Source organism: Labrus mixtus, chromosome 7, assembly GCF_963584025.1.
Source record: "Labrus mixtus chromosome 7, fLabMix1.1, whole genome shotgun sequence".
NCBI classification, from domain to species: domain Eukaryota; kingdom Metazoa; phylum Chordata; class Actinopteri; order Labriformes; family Labridae; genus Labrus; species Labrus mixtus.
The window spans coordinates 25817676-25842717 of NC_083618.1; the positions used below are offsets into that span (position 1 = coordinate 25817676).

General features: G+C 40.6%; 1 protein-coding gene across 9 annotated transcripts in view; it reads right to left on the minus strand.

Annotated features, from left to right (window-relative positions):
* The window catches only part of LOC132977035 (protein 4.1-like), a 93322-nt gene that overhangs the window by 31359 nt on the left and 36921 nt on the right, over positions 1-25042 (minus strand). For 6 of the 9 annotated variants that reach the window (XM_061041387.1, XM_061041390.1, XM_061041384.1 and 3 more), the window contains exons 2-4: positions 10344-10481; positions 7897-8064; positions 883-990 (exon numbers count right to left, since the gene is read on the minus strand). In XM_061041387.1, the coding sequence (XP_060897370.1) occupies positions 883-990; positions 7897-8064; positions 10344-10382 (315 nt within the window). In that variant the 5' untranslated portion in view covers positions 10383-10481. The remainder of the gene's footprint in view (positions 1-882; positions 991-7896; positions 8065-10343; positions 10482-25042) is intronic. The other 3 variants (XM_061041388.1, XM_061041386.1, XM_061041389.1) reach the window with 2 other exon arrangements.

Genomic DNA, 25042 nt, shown 5'->3' on the forward strand with positions numbered 1-25042 from the left:
TGACACCTGTCAATAAAAGAACATTTTTCCTATCGATAAGGAGCTGCAGAATGATCCCGGTTGCTTCCAGGTGTATTTCAGGATGTCAGTGGTCCAGTTTGATACGCTGGAACCAAACATTAAAAAGAACACCCCCAATTTCCTCGAAGCAATCGATCCTGAACAGTGGCTGGCAGTATGTTTGAGGGAGGGACAATACAGAAACAGTGTGCAAACATGATTGGCATAACATGAGATTGTATTTATTTTTTAACGTGTCAATTTTGGACGGAAAAAACGGACTCAGGCCTTAAAACCTGATGGATACATGCCGGTATTACAAGGACTTTGATGTATTATACGGACTCCTTCTCTAATTGTCAACTCTGTGCTTTGTAAACAAACCAACATTTGGCTGGTGTTATTATGATTATCTGTGGCTTAATGTAAAAAGTAATAGGATGGAATATTCATTTTAATTAACTATATAAAAAACTTAATTGGAATGGACTCATTTTGTGCATGTATAAGCGTCATTCTGATGTCATAGTTGGATGTTATTTTTAGTTTGGTTGAAGTTCTGTTGTTCCTCTGTCCTCTATGAATTCCAACTAAACTTTTCTTATTATTTTTTTCAATTTTCCTAATCAACTGTTGATCCTGACTGTAATTCATTTTTATACCTTTTGCAAACAGTTGATGAGACAGTTTTTCATCTTTCAAGATTTCAATTTGCCTTTTGCCCAGACCTAGACATTTTTCATTCATCGCTGAATGATGATGGATAGCATATCACCGAGAGAGACCCCGCCAACAAGTGAGAGGAATACAGATTGTTCAGTGAGCAACATGTTTATGCACAGATATGTCCCAGGAGTTCTATGTGGCAAACAATTCACTGACCTTCTGGTTGTCTGTGTCGGCAAAGGTCAGACCAAAGTAATCCTTCTCCAGCAAGTTGAGGTGCTCACACACCGTGTCCATTAGGGTCTGTCCTTTGGAATGTTTCTGCTGAGACACACATATAACAAATACGTTAAAACGTTAGAAAAACAATAGAGGGGAAGTTTTTCCTTCTAGATTTCAGAATTCTAAAGTTTACTGCTGCTAAACAGCAGCATTGGGAAAGATCTGGCTCACAAATAAATTGACCTCATTACACAGTTGTTGTAAATATGGCTTTCCTATTCTCTAGTTTGTGGCACAATAAAACAGCACAGCCATTTGGTGACATGTTGCAGTCAGTCTGCATCAATCTCTTGACAGTGAAAATGAGTCTTTGTACTGCAGGCAGGGATTTCATCTGCTGATGACAGAGGTCAAGGTGAGCCTTTCAGGAACATTTCATTTCTCATTCAAATGACTAATTCATATTTCACATTCAAGGCAGAGTCTATGTGTGGACAAATAATGCACAAATAAACCCTTCTGCTATGTGTGCTGTAGAAGGCTGAGACAGCATTTAGTATTGTTCAGTACATTCTCTGTATATTGAGTGGATGCAATTTGTCTATACAAAATATAAATGAAAGCAGTTACACATTTCTTCACCATTCTTCTGCATTTAGGTTAACATGGTAAAATCTGAGGGAGCCTTATGACGCAAAAAAAAATAAAAAATCATTTGTTAGTCAAGTACAATTTTGTTAATTATTTATTAAAAATCTAACCTGACCCAACTTGAGTCATAAATGCTGCTGTGGCTTTAAATTGGGAAAAGTCAGTAATGTTGGAAATAAATCCTCTGGGCAGGGGCGTGACGGGAAGTGTGGCAAGGGTTGGCATGGGCCCCCATTGAAATCTGATTGGCCACCCCAGTTGCCACCCCAAAATCCAAATCTATGATTGGGTATTTGCCTCATCAATAAATCAATCAATATTTATATAGCCAATTCATAAAATGTTTTTATCTCAAGATGCTTTACAAAAATAAGATATTGTTATTAAAATTTTAATTAAATCAGAGGTGGGACTTAAGTACACATCAGCTATTCTGGCTGCTTTCAACCGCCCAATGGTAGTACTTTCAGTTGTAAATAAATACTTTGTTCTGTCCATAAAAATTCTAAAACTTGTGCAAACTGTTTAACTTGTAATTTACCTCATTGCCAATAAATGTATTATTGTAAGTAAGACAGCATACAAGAGTTTTTATGCAATTTTTTAAGTTCTTTAAATTGTGACATATTTTTGATTCCCGAAAAAATCAAACTAAGTTTTTTCTATTATGTTATTTTCCACCCTCTCTGTTTTTAAGTTTTGATCTCAGGACTTCCAAGAGCAGTTGGTTTGTTGACCAAAGTGGTCTTACTGAAGTGCAAGAGATCAACAAGCTAAGAGGGTACTTATCCATTTAAAACCTTAAAAACAATCAATTAAATCTTACAAGCGACCCTGCAGCAGACAGGAAGCCAATGAAGAGAGGCAAAAGTGGGTGTAATCCTGTCATATTTATTTTGTCCAGTTAGCAGACACCCTGCAGCATTTGGTATGAGTAGGAGACGTCAGTGCCTTTTAATGCCCAAACAATTATCACGAAAAGTCCCGAGAATCAACAGAAAGGAGGAGGTCATTGTACACTCCCAGCAGAGCTGTTTTACTGCCTTGGTAATGGCATGATTTAAAACCCGACTGAAACTTTTTAATGGACCTCATGATACCCTAGGTTTTCCCTTGGCCGTGAGAAAACCACTCTCTCTATGACTTTAGATAAAAAAGGGCAGCTTAGAAATTGGCTTAAAGTTTGACAGGCCAGAAGGTTCCAAGTTGTGTTTTTAATCAGAGGCTGAACTAAAGCATGCTTAAAGGTCACATATTATCCTCCTTTTCAACAAGTTTAAATACGTCTGAGAGCTGCCCAAAACATGTCTGTGAAGTTTCTTGCTAAAAAATCCATTCTTATCCTGCATGCCTATAAACCCCTCTTTGGGAGTGTCACCCACCTGGGGGAGGGGTTACTGCCCTTTGTGATGTCATGAAGGGAAAAAATCTCTAAATGGCCTGTTTGAGTACACATTTTCTGAAAAGTGGAGCAGGCAAAAGATGGAGAGGATGGACTTTTCTTTTAATGGTTTTATTATAGACAGGCTAGGGACACATAATAGTGTTAGAAAACCACGGTAAAGTGTATTTTGCATAACATCAGCTGGTACATACCCTCACCATAGAGAGGGATTTTTAAAAACACTCCAATTGCTTGAACAACATTTTTCAACAGGGGATACTGAGGGCTGTTAGTGGCCCACAGACGATGGACTGTATAAGACAATAAAGAGAAAGATCTAGGCTCAAATTGCTCAAAGACAGCAGGGCATGTGGAAGTAACAGAAGGATCCTGTGGAGGGTGAAGACCTTAGAGCAGATATTTTGTTAATAAAATGTTTTTGAAAGTCATCACAAAGTTCAGCTGAGGGCACAATACAAGCATAGTCACATGGATTTATGAGAGAGTTAAAAACACTGAAAAGTACATGAGGCCTGTGACTGTTCATGGAGACAAGGTTATACTCTAATTTAAAATGTTCAACTGCTCTCTGATAACCAGACAGTCCCACAGAATTTCAAAGGAAACTATGGCCCAGACTGAGGTTTAGAGTGTGTAGTCCTAAAAGTGGGCAACAGGCTGTGAGCTTATCAGCTACGGGACTACAGTCATCAGCCACCGCCGTGAGCACCGAGTCTTTAAACATGAGTGGAAATTGGGAAGCAGTTAAAGCGTTAACTGCATGCAGACGGCGTGCTGAAACCAAATCACCATAAACTGTAAAAAAGGGAAATGATCCGAAATTAATGCACCACAGATTTCAGTGATACACACACACACAAGCCATTAGATAATTCAAGGTCCAGTGTGTGACCCTTTTCCTGTGTCAGGCCAGTCACCGACTGAGTGAGATTAAAAGAGTCAATAAGATTCAAGAAGTCCTTGACCATAGGTTTTGATTCACAACACACGTGAATATTAAAATCACCAACAATTGAGATAAATTGTCATATTTAAACACATCACGAGCAAGGAAATCTGAGAAATCCTGAATATAATCTGTGTTGAATTTCAGTAAACGATACAGCACCGCACACGGCATAGGAGGAGAAAAGCATGTACTGTACTTCGACTACTTCAGTTTCTTGCGAGTCAGATTGCACGTATCCATATGTTGTTTCCTGAAAAAACTATTGTTGCAACATGTGTCATTTATCAGATCATTATTACTGTTCAATATTTAAAACAGACATAATTGGTAAACCTAACAAGGAAACACACATCAATGTGTTACTCTCACACAATAGGTGCCTCATCCCTGTTTCCCTGGCGAGCTGTTGCCAGGGAAACAGATGCAGTATTTTACCTCAATTCAATTGCCTTGTTTCCTTATATCTCAAGGCTAGGATTTGAAATAGTATTTCACATTTGCCTCATTATGGGTGAAAGGATGGTGGAGCAACACCTGGGAGGTCAGTTAGTAGGTCCCTAACATTAGCATCATACTGTCAGTGTAAAGCATGTGTATGTAGTGAAGTAAGCAGCAGGAAGTAATTCACCATGTGAGGTCTTATTAATTCATGACTGAAATCATCCAGTCATTTAGCTCCCTGCTCTGGAACAATTACATTTAGACTGTACAACACAGATATAAGCACTGCAACATGTGTGGACACCAAAGTGTCTTTGCAATGTGAGAAGAAAACTAACCAGCATATATCCGTATCGGTAAAGCACAGGCTTGACCATGCAAAGTCAGCCAGATTACACCAAGAGAGCAGATGGGGAGAATGGATAGGAGAGGTGCCTTGTCTTTTTTTTCTGAGCACAACTGGGAGAATTAGCCACACATCCATGACAGGAGACGTAATTTACCAACGAATGCGCCCCCAAGGCGTATCCTGCTTTATCACAATGATGTTATGAGGAACTCCTGGAAGCAAAGAGTGAGTTCTGATATGCAATGCACGATGTTCCACACCGCAGCAATTAAAGACAGAAAGTGAGAGCAAGATTTGTCCATGACCTGGAGGTCTGAAGCTGAACGCACTCTAAATAAAACATGGGCTGACAAGAATGCTGCTTTGTACATCTTTCTCTGGTTATGATTGGCAGTGCTGCAAGGGCAGGTGAATATTTGAGAAGAGCACTTCAGACACAAAAGCTTTCATAAACATTATGCTAACTATTGTCGTGTTGCGGAAAAGCTGCAAGGTATTTCCGAATGTTGTCATAGTGCTGAGGGAGAGGTTAGTGCAAGCATAGCATTCCTGATATTCTTACCTCACACACACTACAAAAAAGCACCCCTTCCCCCAATACTAGAACACACACACATGCACTCTCACACACACACAAAGTTTCATGCACTTGAGCAAAAGTATCCTAAGGGCTGGCTGATAATAACATTGCTCCTCTATTTTCTCCTTGGCTGCACCTGGCTTGCAACCATGTAATAACTATAGATTTTCTAAAAGCCAGTTAGCGAGCTTGTTCCAAAGCAGAGGCAGCATGCCTATTCAACACGGTGAGGCTTGTTTGAAAATTAAATGCAATTAGTTACACAATTCAATTATATTTGAGAAAATAGAAGCATTATTTGCTTCACATGGTAGTAAGATCATATCATCAGAAGTTTGTATCCATCATGCATTGCAATGTTAAGCCTTCCGCCCTGAAGACAAGTGAGCAGATGTTACGTTAGGCATGAACAATCTCTAAATAAATATGTAGTTATAAAACTGATTCAAAATGGGTGATTGCTGAGCTGCTGCTTCAGTGACGTTTTCAAATGTTCCTCCAAGTGTCTTAAAAGTAATGTGTCAAATGGAAGAATTTATGTGTATGTTTTAGGGGGTAAGACCCCCCCTTGCTTGAGGTTAGAAAATCACCACAAAGGTTCACTAACCTAAATGTCTGGTCTTGTTTGTAGCGCGTTAAGAGTTTGTGATTTGACCTGGGTTAATGTACAAAGTTTAATGGACGAAGACATCACCAACAGGATGTCCTGATGTCCATTCAAACAAGCATTGCAACTTGCGTCGTTTATCTTTAAGTGACCTGCAGTGTACTTGCAAGCCAAGGTCGGACAAATCATTGACCTGCTACTGTGTATCAAAAAACATCTAATTAGGGTGACAGAGTGAGTAAATACAGAGTGTCAAACTCTGAACCCACAGGTTGCTGTGCACTTTAAAAGCAATATATAAAGCTGGGACATGTCATCTGCCTGATTCCCATATTGGTCACCTGTAACTGCTTAGCCAAGCAGTCCAAAAAAAATGTTAAGTATACATCTCCAGTCACAGTCCATGCTACATCAAACACATTTCTTGCTGAATAAATGCAGTAGCAGGGTGCCGAGCTATGACACAGGCTGGCTGCTATCAAGTGGCCTAGACAGAAGCCTGATTTAACTCAGTGTCAGCTTCGGCACAGAGGCAGAGGCACCAGACCAACAAAAATCTAAATCTACATTTGAGAGTCTGGAAAGAGTCTGGATGAGGAGAATCTTAAGTTTAGCTGTGACAAGAAAAAGCTTAAAACATCAAGAGTGAAATAAAACTGGCCCAAATGTTATTTAAGTTAGTGAATGAGTGAAGTATGGACTAAGGAAGAAACTATAAAACTTTGAAGCAGGTCTGAATTCCACTCAGGGACAGAGGAAATAATGGATCCAACACATAACTAGAATAATTCTTATAGTATGGAGCTATTTCCAGATGTAGTGATTTGCATAATTGAAAATTGACTGTTGGACTTTGCAGAGGTCAGTGCTCTTAGATTGTCATGTTCGTAAATTCCTCCCACTACAATGCTGCAACAAATTGAATAGCAATGATAGCATAACAGCTCGTGATGCTGAAAGGAACTTTCTGTTTGCAAAGTTGTTAAAGGTCCAACATGTACGATATCTACTGATTTAATCATAAAATGGCATTACTGTATGAGGAAACGTGCTATGTGGAAGTGCTGGCTTCTCTGTTAACAGCAGCAGCTGGCATGTCCTACTTCTGAATTTCGATTCGGGATCATGGTTTGTTTTTGTTTTGACCAGAGACGGAGGTGGTTTTACGGCACCACCACACCAACAGGTGTTGCAGCGATTAAAGCCGGCAAGAATACTGGTTCAGATATAACTGATTCTGTCAGTAAAAAGCTCCACGACGAGAAACGTGGTAAAACTAGGATAAATATTAGAGATGCTTTTGAAAAGAGAGAGTTTAGAGCGCAGAAAGGTTTCAAGAACGATCAAATGTTTTGAATTTGGACTGCAGTACCCATTTTAAACGCCCAGGTGTCAGAGATACATATTGCTCCTTTAAGTAGGTTGAAAAATGTCTTGCGCTTTAATAGTGTTACCTGCTTTTGTCAGCTAGTAGACTAAAACTAGCTCCTAATTACCAGAAACATTGAAAAGACAGTTTGTCTCATTGCATTTCTCTGGTGCAGGGTACTGACATCAAGCTCTTCTGTCTTCTCTTATGCATGCCTCCAGCTTCTTTCAGTGAAAGGCAAGGGACACACATCTATCTCTTCTTCCTCACTTTTGCGTGTCTACAGTTGCTTTTACCACCATGAGGGAATTTTCCTTTTTCACACTACTGGAGTAATGACGACAGATTTCTTGGGGGAATGAAGTCTTTCATATTGGGCCTTTATTTGTGCCATTGTGTGTAGTACAGAAATGTGTAACATTGCTTTGGCTTCGCCCTCCTAGTGAGCTCTCAGCACGGCATCCTCTCTTTTATTCTCTTTGCCTGTTTACTCCTCATGCCTTCCAATATCTGCGCAGCACAGTGCAACACTGCCTGCAAGAAAAGACCAACAACAAAGCCAAAAAGAACATTGCTTTTCTAATGGTTTGCTCAAAGCATCCTCTGGCTTACTCCAGAACAATAAGTTACAGACAAATTGTTTCCCATTAGACATACCTCGATTTCTCCTTCATACTCAGCGGTGTCCAGCAGAGTCACCTTGAAAGGAGCGGTTTTAAATCGTTTGGAGCCTCTCTGTGGAGATTTGAGGTTTTTGTTCGGGGACATCCTCTCAGACATGTCATCTGTTTCTCTATGTTCATCCAGGTTCTTGGAGTTCTGCTCCTTAACATAAAAATATAAAAAAAGAAGGTTACAAGTTATACAAATGATTTTTCAGGAGGAACATTTCATATGTTGAACACTGTGTCAGTTTTTAGTAAACATCCTTAAAAGTCATTTTAATGTAAAGGCCTCAGGTCATGATTTAGAGTCAGCATGGAGGCTTTGTTTGTATTTTAGTCAGTGTGCACGCATTTAAACAAGGGAGGGCTCTTTAATAGGGTAGCCATTGTTTTAAACCCTCTAACCATTTGCCAACTACTTTATAGAGGGAGATGTAAGTTCCTTATGTTTATTAGACATGTCGGCTTATTAGGATACTGACAGTTTTTGTCAGAGCAGAAAGCTTCACACATTTGGCTCAAAGGCTGGAAACAGACTTGACAACGACACATACACTGTTTGAGAAACATAGAGACAAATCAGTGTGAAAGTTAGACGTGTGGTTCATTGAAAGAACATTAGAAACATCTATGTTAGCTCTAAAATAAAATAAAACAATAATTGATCATTCAAATGCAGTGAAAATTGGGATAACTTGCTATACATTTAAAGAAAACACTGACTAGTTTTACAGATATTTGTCAGAAATAGCACACCCAGAACAAGAGGGCTCATAGACAAAGTGAGAAGCCTGGTCTACAATCTAAGAAAATACAACTGGCTCATTTTAGTGAGAACTCAGTTTCATCAATGTGGCCTGTATGAGCTCAGTAACCATGGTAACTTAGTAATCAGAGCTAGCCTGCTCCAGGGCAAGATAACTGTCCACCTATCTAACTGTGTGTCAGAAAATGTCCAACGGTTGAAACCGGCTCATCAAAAGAAGGTTCAGCCGGGCGTTTTGTTACGCTCGCTTACATTTACAATTAACGCTCAAATTTTGGATATTTTTACAACAGTGTGACTGGGTTAGGTACATAGATTGTAAAACATAATGTGTGCCCTTTTTGTCACGATGCAACCAATAATGAATGCAGGTTTTTATTTTAGTTTCAAAGACAATATAAAAAAAAATAAACACGTCATCATGTCTCACCTCTTTTAATGTCCCTAAAAATCCTCTGGAATAACAATCACCCAATAAGTTACATTTTATTCACAAAGCACGAGTCAGAGATGGAATAACAACATTGAACATTACAAAGATGAATGTAACAAACGTTAAAAAAGCATTGGGTTAAAGTTTACGAATATCCTTTATTTAATTTGTTTTCAAGGCTGGTCACTCATCGAATGCGTGTAGAAAAGAGAATAAAGGCCAGAGTCCATCAGGTTAGTAGACAAAGGGTTGGACTATATAAGCAGTTCATCAAAGGACCACCATCTTTCCGACCAACTATGGCGTGTGCTGTCTTTAATGACCTCGTCAGTGAAGAGTGTGAAAGCTCTTTGCTCCTGCAGAGAGCTTTCACACTCTTCAGGAGGAGTGAGGACTTCAGGCGGAGGACCCACACCACCTCTGAAGCAGAGGTGTCCGTCCTTGATTTGCTGCCTGATCGTTTGAACAAACACATTTCAAATGATATTGTAGGAAATGTACCACTCTGAAAGAAAAATCCTATACTTTATTTTGACCTGTTGGCCTTTCTTTTCCTGTTTTTGGCTGTTAAGATACAGCTGACTTGGGAAATGAAACATGAATGTAGGACAGGGTTAGTGGGTAAGTAGGTCATAGAGGCTTCACGCACATTTCACCAAATTGGGTCAATTGACACTAAAAGCCTTGAAGTAAAGTCAGCGCTCGTTAAATAGTCTAAACTATCATTTTAAACATTGATCTGATATCATCTAGCTTACTCATAGGTTGATTTAGCCATGATCTTGCATTTTCTAGTTATCTGAATGTTCATTCATAAAAACAAATAAATCAATTAAACAATGAAAAGGCTTCTTTGACTTACACGTTTAATCTGTCTGCGATTTTTACCACGTCATCTCCTTTTGATTTGTTAATGAAAACAGTGTTTCTTTTTTCAAACTTCTGTATTCCTCATACAGCTCTAATCACATCTGTTGTTTGGCCACAAAAGAGAGCTCTCATTTTTTTTTACACATTATTGTCTTTTCAACAATCAACTGTTCTGGGCTTCATATAAATCCCTTACAGAGCACACATGATGATAATTAAAGTCTGACTGGGGTTAGTTTTGACTAGCCACGGCTGAGTCGTGTTAGTTGAATAGATTGAGGTTAAGTAAAAAGTTGAAGCTAATTAAAGTAAGCTTTGTTAGCTGTTTGGATGGAGTACCCACTAGTATAGCTTACAGGAACTTGTTTACCTGTTTGGCCATCTTGCTTTCCGAGGCGGAGTCCTGCATGCCTGCTGCTGCCCCCTGCTGTCTCGGAAGACTCCTCGCCTTATTTCTTCACCTCCGACTCAGTGCCTGCCTCTGATGCTTCAGCAAAGTAACCCCAACCTAAGAAGGGACAAGAACAAAGCAAAATGTATCATCTGAGGCCTCCGCTGAGTGCCGCCTTCTCTACCAAATACCATGTCAAACGCATTAATGCATGCTTAACCAGAATCAAAAGAGCCGAGATGACAGCAGGTGCTTCAACTTTAGGCTGAGTAAAATTCTGAACACGAATGCGCTCACCCCCCCCCCCCCCCCCAAAACAATAAAGGCACAAGCGCCAGGATAGAGCCTTCATTATAAATTCTGAAAGCTGTGGCTTCTCCATACAACACGTCTTCCACAGACACAATCCACCTTGCAGTCAAGGACATTTTCTTTAATTATAAAATCCCTCACTGAGCCAGATAATGATCATCTATTTAAGCAAGACGAGCTTTAGCACTGAGAGGACAAAAAAAAAAAAAGAATTTTGGAATTAAGAAATGAGCGCTAGCGCCAGCACTTAGCTATCGACGATGCACACCTGCAGTCACAAAGGTTTTAAATCAAATAACTGATAAGAGTGCAATCAGTCATCCAAGAGTGGATATGAATGCTTGTACAGCTCGTGTATTGCTTCATTACTGTACCTGCCTAAAATACAGAACATAGACAGGTAATATGAGAGCCTATGCCATGGCTGTGTTTCATATGTCTTATAAAGAAACATATAACTTGGACCCACAAAGATGCACACTGTATAGAGGGAGATTGTTCAACAGCTACTTTAGTTATCTATCCTCATTCTTGAAGGTGTTTTTCTTTTCTGTTCAGCCCCTCCACAGACTTTTATATAAACTTCTGCATCATTTAGTTTTTGTTTTTCTTTTCCACATTTTTCTCGAAATCATTTGGAATTTGTTGCCTTCTGTGGCAGGTTTTTTTGGGGTGTGGGTGGACTGAACAATAACAACAGCTGAAGTGAAGATGGGAAGCGCAGTCAAGTGTGTCCGTTTAGAGTGTGTACTTTCAGCCTACTGTATAAACAGACGCTGACAAAAAAGGATGTTAAACTATTTGAGGACATTTTATTGAGACTTTTCAATATCGACACAGGTTTAAGGGGGATTCTTCATTCCTTCCCTTCGATTTATTTTGAGTAAATTCCCCTGTGAGGAGAAACCGGCTGTAGTTCAAAGTGATGTCTCTTTATGAACTACGAAAGCAAACAAGACCATCACTGACAGGACTGGCTATATCATCTTCAGTATTGTGATTTTTAATGCCTGTAACAGCTGCTGTGGGGTGGGTGACAGCAAATTATTGATTGATGATAAAGGTACACTGAAGAAAGCGCCTATTTTACACTTTTGACTTTTAAATAATAAAGCAGGGTGAGATTTTCTTGTCAGAAAACACTACTATTGCATGTAAAGAACAAGATCAGAAAAAATAAATGATATACTGCAATGTCCACAAGGGGGCGACAAAATCAACACAAACAGAAAGTTCCTCACTGGAGCTTTAAAGCTTCTTTTTTTTTAATGGATTTGTGCTAAATTAATTAAACCTGCTGTTTTTTTCTGGGAGTAAAATGTCAAGATTAAAGAGTTCAATTTTTAGTTGTAAATCTTAAATCTGAGTCTACAGTGAGAAGACATGAAGGAACACACATCAGGGTCGAACATCTTGCCAAGAGCAATCATTCCCTTTGCCTGGCAACCTCACAATGACAAGAAGACCTTTGACCTCTGCCTTTGAAGGGATTAAACAAGCAGGATACAATGTGTTAGTTTTTAGAACATGGACTGTGTTTCTTTGGAAACAGCCCGGCTAGCTATTGTATCCTTTTATAAGGTAAGATAACTGTGTCCTTGTTTATTTTGTTCATTACAATTTGACATCACATAAGCCAATGTGGGATGGTTATATTTATGTGAGTGGTGCAAAAATGTAATTCCCATTGTCTGAATTACATTTTAGCCTTTAACCTGCACACCCACTGCACAAGCTGGACGTGAGCTAACAGAGCACGTTCTCCACTGGCTGATCACAGAAAGTCCTTTCTCTTAACTGTAACTCAGACCGTGTAATGAGCAATAAAACCCAATGAATACACCTTTGAAGGACAGTTGTGTGTATTCGTATGTATTTTTAAAGTCTTCTTTTTATGTGGCTCAATGATATTTGTCCAGTTTGTATGTTGTGTCTTATCTGATATTGCAGCTGCTTTGATGGTGTCATTTCCTGCAAATGATTAATAAAGTATCTAAGAATAAAATGGGCCTCTAAGCCCAACATGCAATGAATTCCTCCCTGGATAGTTGGTGAATGTCAGGGGAAAGTAATGATTGAACACAAACTATGTGATTCTGAAGACTGAATCCGATCAATAGTTAACATTTAACACCCGACTGCGGAGATGAAATTGTCAATTTTTGTCCGCTTGCTACAGATTGATTTCATATATATATTTGTGTGTGTATTTTTTTTTTCCCTTTTTTTCCCCAGCAGATGAAAAAGGTGCTTATGACCCTGGAACATGTACGTCTTTGACCTCATATAAAAGAAGGACAAGGCGCATAATGTGGAACATATCCTCAGCGGGATCTGCTCAGCACAGCATATACAAATAATGCCTGTGTATTATAGAGCTCTCCAGACAATACTCCAGGACCTTGTATATAATCCATTCTCCATGTGACCCTAGATGTCTCTTTGCCCCACAAGCAGCAAATCACATGCACATAGTGCACTTGGGGGTTGTGGGCGATCATGGATGACAACTGAGGCGGGACCACAACCGGTTCTCACTGGTTCAGAGAAGAGACAACACCCCTCCGACTCCCAACCAGAGAAGGTCTTGACATATTGCAAGTGGCTAAAGGAGTGTGAAACCCTCCCCTCCCCCCCCCTTTACTCCCCTCCCGTGCATCACTATCACAACCGTCACATTACTTACAATCACAGTGATTTGACAGAATCCACCTTGGGGATAAAAGCCGTGTTTAGAGTGGTACGTCCGCTCAGGGCTTCATTTAGCCCTTTGCAGTCTCATCCAGCTGGGAACTTGGCTATGAGTTGTTAAATCAATTTTCCTTCACTGTCTGAACGGAACGGATATGACTGCCAAGTAAACTCCCTGATTGGAGAGGAAAAACTCCATCAGGTATAGTGTTCTGATGGCAGAGGAGGTAAACACTGAGTCATGATTCTCCGTTATCGCGTTTGCCTCCCGGACTGATTGCTACAAGCTGAAAATGACGAGCGTCTCCCCTGTGCACTGTACAGGTGAACACTCTCTCACTCTGTCCAAGTGAAACAGAAGCTCATGTCCCCCCTCACTTAACATCCATCTGGGCTGCATCCTGCATGACACAATGCATTCATCTGCAGCCGTATGTGTGCGTATAGCTGCCATGGATGTGCTGTGCTCATATATATATATAAAAAAAAGCGCCGGTCTTGTCATTTCTCATCCCCACTGCGAACATTTTTCACTTTTGTTCAGAACATATTCATGAGGACACATTTTCTAACCATACCCAAACGGATCGTTTCTGTTGCCTTGAAACAGCCATAAAGGATCTTAATAATCAGCCGATAATGAAAAGAGCCTTTCGAGGACACATGCAGATGCATGCACACACCAATCACATCATCCAAATGAAGTTTCAATGGGGTCCCTTATTGAGACATCTTCTCATGAAATCAGATTAATTGCCAAATTAATACAGATTGATCTCGTGGAGAGAGGCAGTAGAGCCCTTCGAAAGCATTAATTTCCTGAGACAGACCATTACCCACAATCGCCTCTGTCGACCCGGCGATCACTGCAGAGATGAAGAAAGCGCCTTACAGTGCAGGAATACACTGCAGGTCTCCTTTGTTGTACACATTGCACAGTTCACAAACAATTTCTGTCTTTGATATTTGCCATGAGCAATAATGATTCATCACAGACAAAGGCACACAGTTTCCTTGGAGGGTTATGAAACGTCATTGTTCCCTCACAAGTGTAGCCGTTTTCCATGTTTCTCCTGCCTCGTCCTCTTTCCCTTCATTCTCATCAGAGGTAAGCTTTCATCTAAGCGAGGCGAGAGGAAGGAGAACGAGAGAGCGAGAGAGAGCACGCATGTCTGTGGAAGAGTCCTGGCTCAGCTCATAGATGCAGTTGCCATGGTAACAGCATAGAGTACTTTTTTTTATTTAAAAAAAAAACAAAAAAAAAACACCCTGATCGTCTCTCTCCTCAGAGTGAAAGAGAAACACAGCGATGAGCCAAACGAGCACAGAAGATGAGCGGCAAAACGATAGGCCGGCCGGAGAGACAGAGGGATCAAGGATGAACTGGAGAGATAAGAAATGACGACAGGGAGGAAATAAGCTGTTGTGGCATGGTTCCTCAAAGAAACATGTCAAACAGCTTCCCCTCTGGTTAGCAGTGGAGGAGCTGCACACAGCTGCTGATGTACACAGGACAGAGGGGGAGTTTAAAGCAGCGACGCAGACTGGTGCTACAAACAGCCCTATTCCATCCACCAGCAAACATAACCTGCTCCTCATCTGAGTCCTGACAGTGCATAGTCATCACTACTTGGCAGATACACAACACTAATCCCATTGTACAACCCATGGCTGTGCTCTAAGGTCTTAATCACATTTATTCATTACCATGTTCAGAGCACTCCATGCAGCCGAGTAATCACAGAGACACTGCACCGACAGAAAGACGGAGCACAGCAGTGACTGCATGTCTTCTTACTAGCGTGTGGGTTGTTCAACTTTTAAAATGTAGTTTAGAGAAAGAATGCAAAGGTCTGCAGAGATCATCCATTAAGTCATCACCATCTACAATGCTTCATCACACTAAATTATACACATCAGTCGTTTCAAAGAGGGTCGAGTGGCCGGTCATGGTGGAGATTCATGTTTTGACCTTCCAGTTTAAGGTCAGCGGGGTCAGATAGAACAGACACATCCTTGACATGTGTTTGTAGTGTAAAAAAAGAGAGCCACGGTGAGACAGCGTGAGGAGTGGTGTATGTTGTTTGTGGAGTAACAGGAGCGCCATAAAACAAGACATATGTAAAAGAAGGAAATAATAAATGTGGAAGTATCAAATATATTATGATAAAAATACGTTTATTAATATAGAACTGCTGCAGTATAAAGATAAATTAGCTTTACACTGTGACAGCTTTGAAAGGACTTTTTGATTTTTTTTTATTCACTAGTTTGTTTCTGCTAACCTTCTCCCTCTTTTAAATCACTCTCTAGATTGCTTGACCACTTCCCTCTCTTCTCATCGAGCCAAGGAGAAGGAACCAACTTTAATTGTGTCTTTACGACAGAAAAAATCCTCATCCCAAATCACTCATCCTACACAACACTGATGAGTTAATGTACAAAACAATAACAAAATGTATGTGAAAATATTTATTTGGAAAAATTTATATATTTTAATTTTGACCAAATTCCAAACACAGGATATTTACTAAAACTCTGATATGTCCAATCACAAGAACCTACTGTAAGACTCCTGGTGGTGTTAGTCTTTAAAATGTCAGTACCACAGGCTGTGGCTCAGTTGGTAGAGTCAGTTGTCTCTCAACCAGAAGGTTGGGGGTTTGAGCCCCAGCCCCGGCAGCAACATGTCCAATGTGTCCTTGGGCAAGACACTTAACCCCGAATCACTCCTGCTACTTGGGTTGGTCGCTTCTAAATGTGAATGAATGCATTGGTTAATACTGATGGACACTTTACATAGCTACCTCTGCCAGCAGTGTGTGAATGGGTGTGAATGGGTAGGCATAGTAAAAGCGCTTAAAGTAGTCAGCAGACTAGAAAAGCGCTATACAAGCTCAAGTCCATTTACCGTTTACCACCATGGTAAAAACACTCACAGCCAATTTCTAAAAAATATTGTCTCAGGCAGTTTTACAAAAAGAGACTGTACTCTTTGTTTTATTATTTATGGAGACCCAACATTCATCCACCATGAGCAGAGCACTTAGCAAACCTTTAGCAACCAACAGTGGCAAGCACTAGCATCCTATTAGCAGGCAGAAACATTGAGCAGAACCAGTTCAGTATATTGGCAGCTGCTACTTTACCGAGCAGGCAGTCAAATGAGAGTATACCTCATCCTCTTGTTTCTGTCTAACATATATCTTTACCCCGCTGATCCACACTGAAATATGTCAGTGACAGGCTATAGCTCATAGAGTCTCTCAGAGGCACGCAGGCTGAAGGACACTGCTGTCTTTACCAACATCACACAGACTTCCTGTCATGCACACTGACAGCAACACAGTCACTGATAGGAGCGACGCAGGCATCGCCCACGGTACTTTTAAGGTTTGAAGAGAACTGCAGTGTTTTTCCACTCAAACTGGTTTCTTTTTTATCTTTCGCCTTTTGCTAGCAGGAGTATCCCCTCGTTCTTCTGCGACTTTTCTATGTGAGCCACTAGCAATGAGTGATGGCAGATGAGGCCTGAATGGGAAAGACAGAGGCTCTTAAGTGAAGTAAAGCCACAACACCTGCATGACACTTAAGGCTCCACATTCCTGCAAAATGTACAGGACCTCCCCAGAGCAAAGAAAATGAACATTTCCTCTCCGTTGATGTGGTAAGACAAATGCAGACCCTGATTTCAGCTGAACCTGAATCCAAAGCAGCTAACAGTTTGGAAGTTGGCTATATGAGGGGCGATTGCTCTCAGATGAATATCAACACCCAAATTCACAACAGGAGTCTCAATGTACATTCCTACAGACATCATCCTGTCATAGAGCATCTAATGTAAGCTGACCTTTTTCATGCTGTTCTCGGGAACACTAGTGCATGCACCAGGAGGGACATTTCACCACTGACAAGGTCTGCCCGTGAGGCTGCCATACGATATGCACCGCAGGGACTCCCGATGCAAAGTTTTTATTTCCCCCCTTTATTTCTTCCCTCTCACAGCTGATACTTTGATAAATGAGCAAAAGCAGCATCGCTCAAGGGGAAAGTAGCAGTTTGAGAGCATGCTAACAGGAGTCTAGAGTAGGGAAATGAGGACATGGGAGTGGGAGCACACAGGGTGGTTGTACAGGCATAATCATCAACCTCGAGGGCAAGAAGACACAAGCTGGCAAGAATGAGCGTGCTGGCTTCTAAGCTAACTCTCAGAGCTGGGCTAAGCTCTGAAAATGACACACTGATCTATGCTACTTAAAGTATTATCGTTCAAATGCTTGTTTTTGCAATATTCACTTTTGTTCTCGGAGTGTTTTTCAAAAACAAGTCCCTAACGTTATGTCAGAGCAATTACTCATGCCATGGACTCAAACTGTCTTTCAAAAGAAGATATTTTTATTATGTATTACTAATTATAAAAAAAAATACAAATCTCTTGTCACTTAAACCCCACTCAGATGCATTAAACATGTAGCAAACGCTTTGATCTTGCGTCGAACACATTCAGATGTGCAGCATATAAGCTTCCTGTTTTATCATTGTCTTTCTAAAGTGTTGTCACATTCTCAAAGGCCACTGTGTAATTGTCTCAGTGTGAAGCCTCCTCCGTGCTCGAGTTAATGAGAGACTGTCACAATGGTTGCACTTCCAAAACCAGATCTCCAACACTATAATCTGTGATCGTTTCCTGTAGTTTAGAGCAGCAATTACAGCTGATTTTAAGCTTTGGTGAAGAGCTGATGAAATACAGAAAGAAACAAAACAAAAAAACAGGACTGAGCGGTTTCATTCTTGCTCTCATTGTCATTTAAGTGCCTGAGTGAAAAGTGTACTTGCAAGCATTTTGACTGTTAGTATTTCAGATAGCTGGATTTGATTGCAGAAAAGATAAGTATGCTTGGATGTTGATAGTAATAATATATCAGTTGTTTTTGGAAGACTGTGACTTTCGGCAGACTGATAGTGTGGTATTTGGATGGCTGTGGCCCAGTGGTAGAGTCAGCCCTCTCACAAACAGGTTGGGGGTTCGATCCCCAGCTCCTGCAGGCTCATGTCCGATGGGTCCTTGGGCAAAATACTTAACCCCAAGTTTGTCCCGCTGCCTCAGCAGCGGCGTATGAATGTGTAAGAATGGATTAGTTAATACTGATGGACACTTTACATAGCAGCCTCTGCCATCAGTGTGTGAATGGGTGTAAATGGGTAGGTGCGACATGTGGTGTGAAAGCGCTTTGAGAAGTCAGCAGACTAGAAAACAAAAGCTCGTCCATTTGCCAATTTTTTAAAATTTATTTATCGTATACATTCATCCCTGCCTTTAACATATCTCAACCGTAGACCCAATAATCAGCAATTTTCCAGACAAATGGTAAATGGACTTGAGCTTGTATAGCGCTTTTATAGTGTGCTAACTACTCAAAATGTTTTTACTCCCCACGTCACACCTAAATTAATCAAAATCAATCACATCTACCCATTAACACCCACTCACACACTGATGACAGAGGTTGCTATGTATAGTGACCATCAGAACTAATCCCATTCATACGCATTTATACACCACCGACAAAGCAGCGGGAGCAATTTGAGGTTAAGTGTCTTGCCCAAGGACACATCGGACATGTTGCTGCAGGAGCTGGGGATCGAACCCCCAACCTTCCAGTTGAGAGACTCTACCCGCTGAGTTCTCGATCAGATGAGGCGAGCACAACTCTGCTGCAGATCAAGTAGTGTCGTCAATAAATACACGTCTCTCAACAATTTCAAGCAGAACTTGGAAAGTTGAAGCTTTGCCTCAGCATGACACAGTTACCTCATCCTCAGCTGTCCTTACCCTTTGAAGAAATACACAAAAATAAACACACACACACACACACACACCCTCCCACGCTCGACTCTCTCACTGCCTCTTAGATTTCACTTTCTGCAGTATGTGTTTTCATTTGTTTCTGTTTGTTCTTTTGGATACATTTAATTTAACACTTTACATTTGAGCTCCTCACAGACATGCAGGTTGATTTAATGACAATTTTATGCATGTTGTGCTTGAAATGTCTGATTTCCGTTTTGTCTAAGTCATCACAGTGATGAGAAATTATCCCAACACTGATACAGTAACGCAAACTAATACACTGGTTATTACAGAGGCTCACGAGTATTGATTGAGAAATGAATTGATCACCAATAAGTCAAATCTAATAGGTCAAATTTGTCTTCTATAATGAGTTTATAATTAGTATAAAATTTGTTTTTTCAGGATAAACCTTAAAAAGCCAGTACTTGGGGCGTAGCTTAGTTTGTATTTTGTCTTATGTTCCTTTCTTTTCACCCAGTAGAAAAGAACAGCTTCTTATGTAACAAAAACACTTTAATTTACCAACATCATCTGTTTTTTGTGATGCTTCCCTTCCCCCCCCCCCACGAGCCAGGGAATAACAACAGTGCAAAATATTTTTTCTTTCTGAGAGAGAACCATTGGTTGGCCAGTCAATCCCAACAGCCAATGGGACCAGTCGCTCTGTGGCTCTATCAGAGTCGAGACATAAAACCAAAGATGATGGCCATCCGAAGCATCAGGTGGGCCGTTAGGAAATTGGGGCAGATACAAGCAAAATATAAATGTTTTTAAAATAACCCCTGGCCGCACTAAAACCAAAATAAACCAGGTGGCTGAAGCACAGCGAGTCCACTGCCTGCAGCTTGATACTCAACCAGGCTTCTCTTTCAGCCAAGTTCTTTTGTACCACTTCTTTCTCTTTTAGTTGGTGACATTTGGATCAACAATGGAGCAAGATGGACAAACAAAAGGAGGTAGAAAAAAAACCTGAAGATGGCGCTTAAAACAGAAAATGTGTCGATGTCCTCTGAAGCAGATGCAGCCAAATGTTTTTGATTAACATAAATGAATTACAAGTCAATCTTTGTACCTTTTGAGACCGAAGATAATGACTGCAGTTTGGCAGCCCATTTAGACCAGTAATACCAGGCCAACTGTTTTCCAGCTGAAGCAGAGAGGCAGAATAGAAAAGGATATAAAAGGCAACATTTGGGTTTGGCAGGATGATTTGCAAATACGTAGCACTAAGAGATAGTTGCGAAAGGAAATTACTTTAATTTGTTGTGAGTCAGAAATTGATTCAGGAACGGAAGGCATTTCTTTTAAAAACCTGAATTTAATTTAAATTCAATACTCTCTGAGGGGACTAACCTTCATTAAAAAAGGAAAGGTGATCGCCCATAATTAATTATGTCTCAAAGTTTTAATTGAGTCCTTTTTACAGGCTTTTTCCTGCATTTATCAATTAGAGTTTCATACCACCACCAGCCCTCGTCAAAGTCTGATGGATGTTTTCATGGACAGCTAAGTCTTTCGAAGTACAGAACCTGGTGAATTTCTCATTTCTGACTGCAGTTATAGATGTACGTCGATATCGTTGCTGCTTGTTTCATAATCAATACAGTGCACTGAGAAATGCCAAACAACAAATGAGTAAGAAAAGTGAAAGGAGAGGAAGGCTGTCTTTCCAAATCACCTACTACTGTATATGTACGCACTGATTTAGCCAAAATGCAGTTTGCATGCTGCAATATGCGAACAAAGTACAGACCGAACCTCGCCAATTTTCTTTTTTTATTCTCAAAATCTTGAAAATGAATCACTTGTCAGCTTTGCTTGGACTCTAAGTTGATTCAACGCTGCAGCTGCACTAGCCGTCAGCTGGGTTTTTGTTTACATATTCCTTGTTTTGTTCCATCCACAGGACAGGAAAACAGTTTTAAGCATTTTGAGTTGATTCCATGACTTGATCCTGACTTTGTTATGATGAACCCATTTTATAACAAGTTTCAACTGGTTTTTATCCGTTTATTATCAGAGTTTCTTCCTCTATGGTACTTCTACAATACGTCCGCATGTCACAAATGATCACAAATCAGGAAAAACCCAGTTGTTGTTATCATAGAGACTGAAACTTTTCATATACACAAAACCTTGTGACACTTGACAAATGAGAGATGTAATACCACTCACCACATACAAACAACGAATGTCGAAGAGACATGTTTTGGATTTCTTTCGGATTCAAGAAAAGCAAGTTTCAAAAAGCTACAGCTAAATATTGAAAAATGTTATTGCACATCACATTTTTTCTCATGACATGCAGGATAAAAAGAAAATGGCATAATACATAAAAATATATAATAATAATGATTTAAATGTTATTGCACCAATTAAGGCCTACATAAACTCTCTGCATCTATTTGGATAACTTCCTATATTGCAATTCCAGTTATGCATGCATGTTATTCAAGAATGGTAAAGATTACTGACAAAACAGTATTAAAAAGTTTTATTACAAGACTGTGTTCAATACGTATTTCTGATTGGCCAATTACGCATAGTCTGCTGTTCCTCAATAGCAGGCTGTTATTACTATGAAGAGTGAGCAGTTGCTAAGGAAGTTGCTCTAATCAGGGACTCTGACTAAAAATAATCATATCAATCCGCGGAAGGAAGTCGGGTTGATTTGACTCTGCCTGTTAACTGTGTGGAAAGGAGAAAGGAGAGAATAGCAGTGAAGAAAAGAGTCAAAAACTGTCAGAGATCTCTAAGAAACTGAAGAAGTCACATGAGGTAAACAAGTAACGCAACGCGGTATGGACTATGGGGGGTGTTTAAGGACGGGTGAATGGAAAGAAAAGAAAAAGAAAAACGTCTTCACTCAGTGACAGAGACGAGGCAGAAACACTCAATAAGTGCTGTGCTGATTCATGCGGCCCTGTTCACCTTGTCTCACTGGCTCTCGCATCATCAGTGGAAATGTTCAGGAGACAAACTAGAGACTAAATGCCATTTAGAACATTTTAATACTCTATTGAACTGATATTACCTAAAAAAAACAGAAACATTGGATTTATACTTCGATTAAGAATGATTGTGTTGTCCAACAACAAAGATATTTATAGTAAGAATTTGTAGGATTTATCATCAAATAAAATGAAAAGTTATTTTCTCTAATTATCACTTTAGGTAAGGCTGCACAGTGGTGCAGTAGTAAGTGCTATTACCTCACAGCGAGGAGGTTCCTGGTTTGAATCCCCATTGGACAGGGCCTCTTTTTTATGCTCTCCCTGTGCAAGCTAGGGTTCTCTCCTAGTACTCCGGCCTCCTTCCACAGTCCAAAGACATGCCCGTTAGGTCAATTGGTGAATGTGAGTGTGGCTGGTTGTCTATATGTCAGATCTGTGATTGACTGTCGAACAGTCCAGGATGTACCCCTCCACTCGACAAATGACAGCTGGGATCGTCTGCAGCCCCCCCGCGACCCCAAGCGGGGAAGTGGTATAGATAATGGATAGATTGATTTGATGGATAGATTGATTTGATGGATGGATGGATGGATGGATTACTCTAGGTATGTTTTAGGTTAGTCTAGGGTTTGGTGGGATGTCTGACTCAAAGGTTTATGGCTATTTTGTTAGTATGCCCCTGGATACACTTATTGTCCATAAGGACTTTTTGTCTGAATGACAAGGCCCTCACTTCATCAGAGTGAAAAAGATACTTCAGTTTCATATTCTGTTTTAAAAAAGACTTTGGAAAAGTGCTTTGCTCTACCTCTCTTTATTTTAGATTTTGGCAAGATCACTAAATTGGTATAATCCAATGATCGATAACCAATTGAGATTCTTTTCAGACAAAAATCTGTTCCTGGGAATCTTAACAGCATGACAGCAAAAAAGAAAAAAAGGCATGTTTCTTTGCACCTTGTGGGTCCATCCAGATAAATACCTGATCTGTTGTGAAATCTATCCCCTTTCAAGCGGGAAGTTGCAAGTCTTGCCTCATGACCCTGTTTCAAGCACCGACACAATACCCGCTTTGTTACCAGCAGTGTTAGCTGGGCTGGTGCAAAGCTCACATAAAGGTTTCCTTTTTAGTAGAAAACTGATCTGCACAGTTTTTCTTCACTTCAAATGTTTTCTTCTTTAAATGACTGCCTCATATCGGTCAATTTCAAGTAACAAGGTTTCCTGCAAAATGTGTTTTAAGGGGGGAAAAAGCACCCTTCACCTTCTTTTGTGTGTGTGGTTTTTTTGTAGATCAATCTGTTCTTATTTCCTCTACTCAACTCATTTATTGAGAGATTTTATCCAGTCTAGATTTGTATGTAGACTGCACCTCTCTGACACAAAGTGTCAATGAAGCCTTGTGTCAAACTGCATATGCATAATATTATGCTAATGGTCATGCTCAGCTGCATTTCGCAAGCAAATGCCCTTGTAACAGAGTTCATCAGACAGAGCTGTCCTCTGTGGGAATAAATCCAGAGAGAACAACACAGCCACAGGCCTTGGATATCTACTGTAGGAAGGACACGGCTAACTGCCTGCCACTGATCTGCCATTTATATACACAGCAGTCCCCTCTAAGGTGGTTCTTCCAATTTCCTTTCACCCATAGAAGTCATAGAGAGGGCGATAAATCAACAAGAAAATGCTGGGTGTCAGGGAGCCCTCACAGCATGACTCATCTCTTCACGAGTCGCTTTCAGTTATTGTCACACAGTCCCACAGTATTTATCTTGGGGGATAAAGGTGGATCTGTTCGAAATTCACAGGACGTACTGTGAGCAGGCCTTGAGCATGTTCAAAGATCCCAGTGAATTTGGGATCAGTGTAGAATTTATTTGAATCTGCCAAAACTGAACAAGCCTACAGGGAGTTCAAAAGATTTTGCCTGAGAAGTTCATTTTCTAGATGCCTCTCTGAGATAATTGTATAATGGCAGAAGGTGAAACATAATAACATGAAAAATAAAACGCTGCTCTTAGAGGTATGCATGAAACATTGCTGTAAACAGGCTGCATGAAAACCTCTTCAGAATAACCCTGCATTGTGCTCCGATGGGATAAATTAAGGAAACCAAGAGGGTTGGTGGTCCCAGGCTATTTTGGCACATATGGGTCTCCTGCTAGCTCCCAACACTACTCTGTGCCAGCTGAACACATCCTGCTGCTGCACAGCTAGCCAGAGCAGCACTCAGCTGCTGTTAGCTAATGGACTGCTTAAAGTGAGAGGAGGAAGAGTGACTGTGGGCCTGTGCCTCAGCATGGCTGGCATGCTGCAGGTGCAGAGTGTCGTCACACAAAGAGGCAGCGGCTGGAGTGCATGAGTCAGTGTGAGTGTTCTTTTGCTTGCCTACATCTCTCCCCACTTTGTCTCCACACACACACATATGCCCCCCCCCCCCCCCCCCCAGTTCCTAAGCTTTTCCATCATCCGAGGAGAGCTGTGCACACTCCAAAATATTTTGGCTATGGGCCCGTTCACATTCTCTACGCTGGGATGCAGAGAATGAAGCTGTAGCATGGCTATCTAAGGCTCTTCTTCCACATGCATGCAAAATACCGCAGTGCCCCAGCAGTGTGAGGAGAGGACGCACGGGAAAAAGGAGAGAGAGAGAGAGAGAGAGAGAGAGAGAGAGAGAGAAGGAAAACGTGTGTGGTGTCCGTAACAAATAATGAAACTGATATTCACTCAAAATGATATTGCACACAAAACAATATGGCAGCAGAGCCCGCAGCGTCACCCACTGTCCCTGTCATGGCCCATTTGAAGCTCGTTCTGGGTGCCCATGGGAGAAGGTGGCAAAAGGCCACACCATATGGTATTCT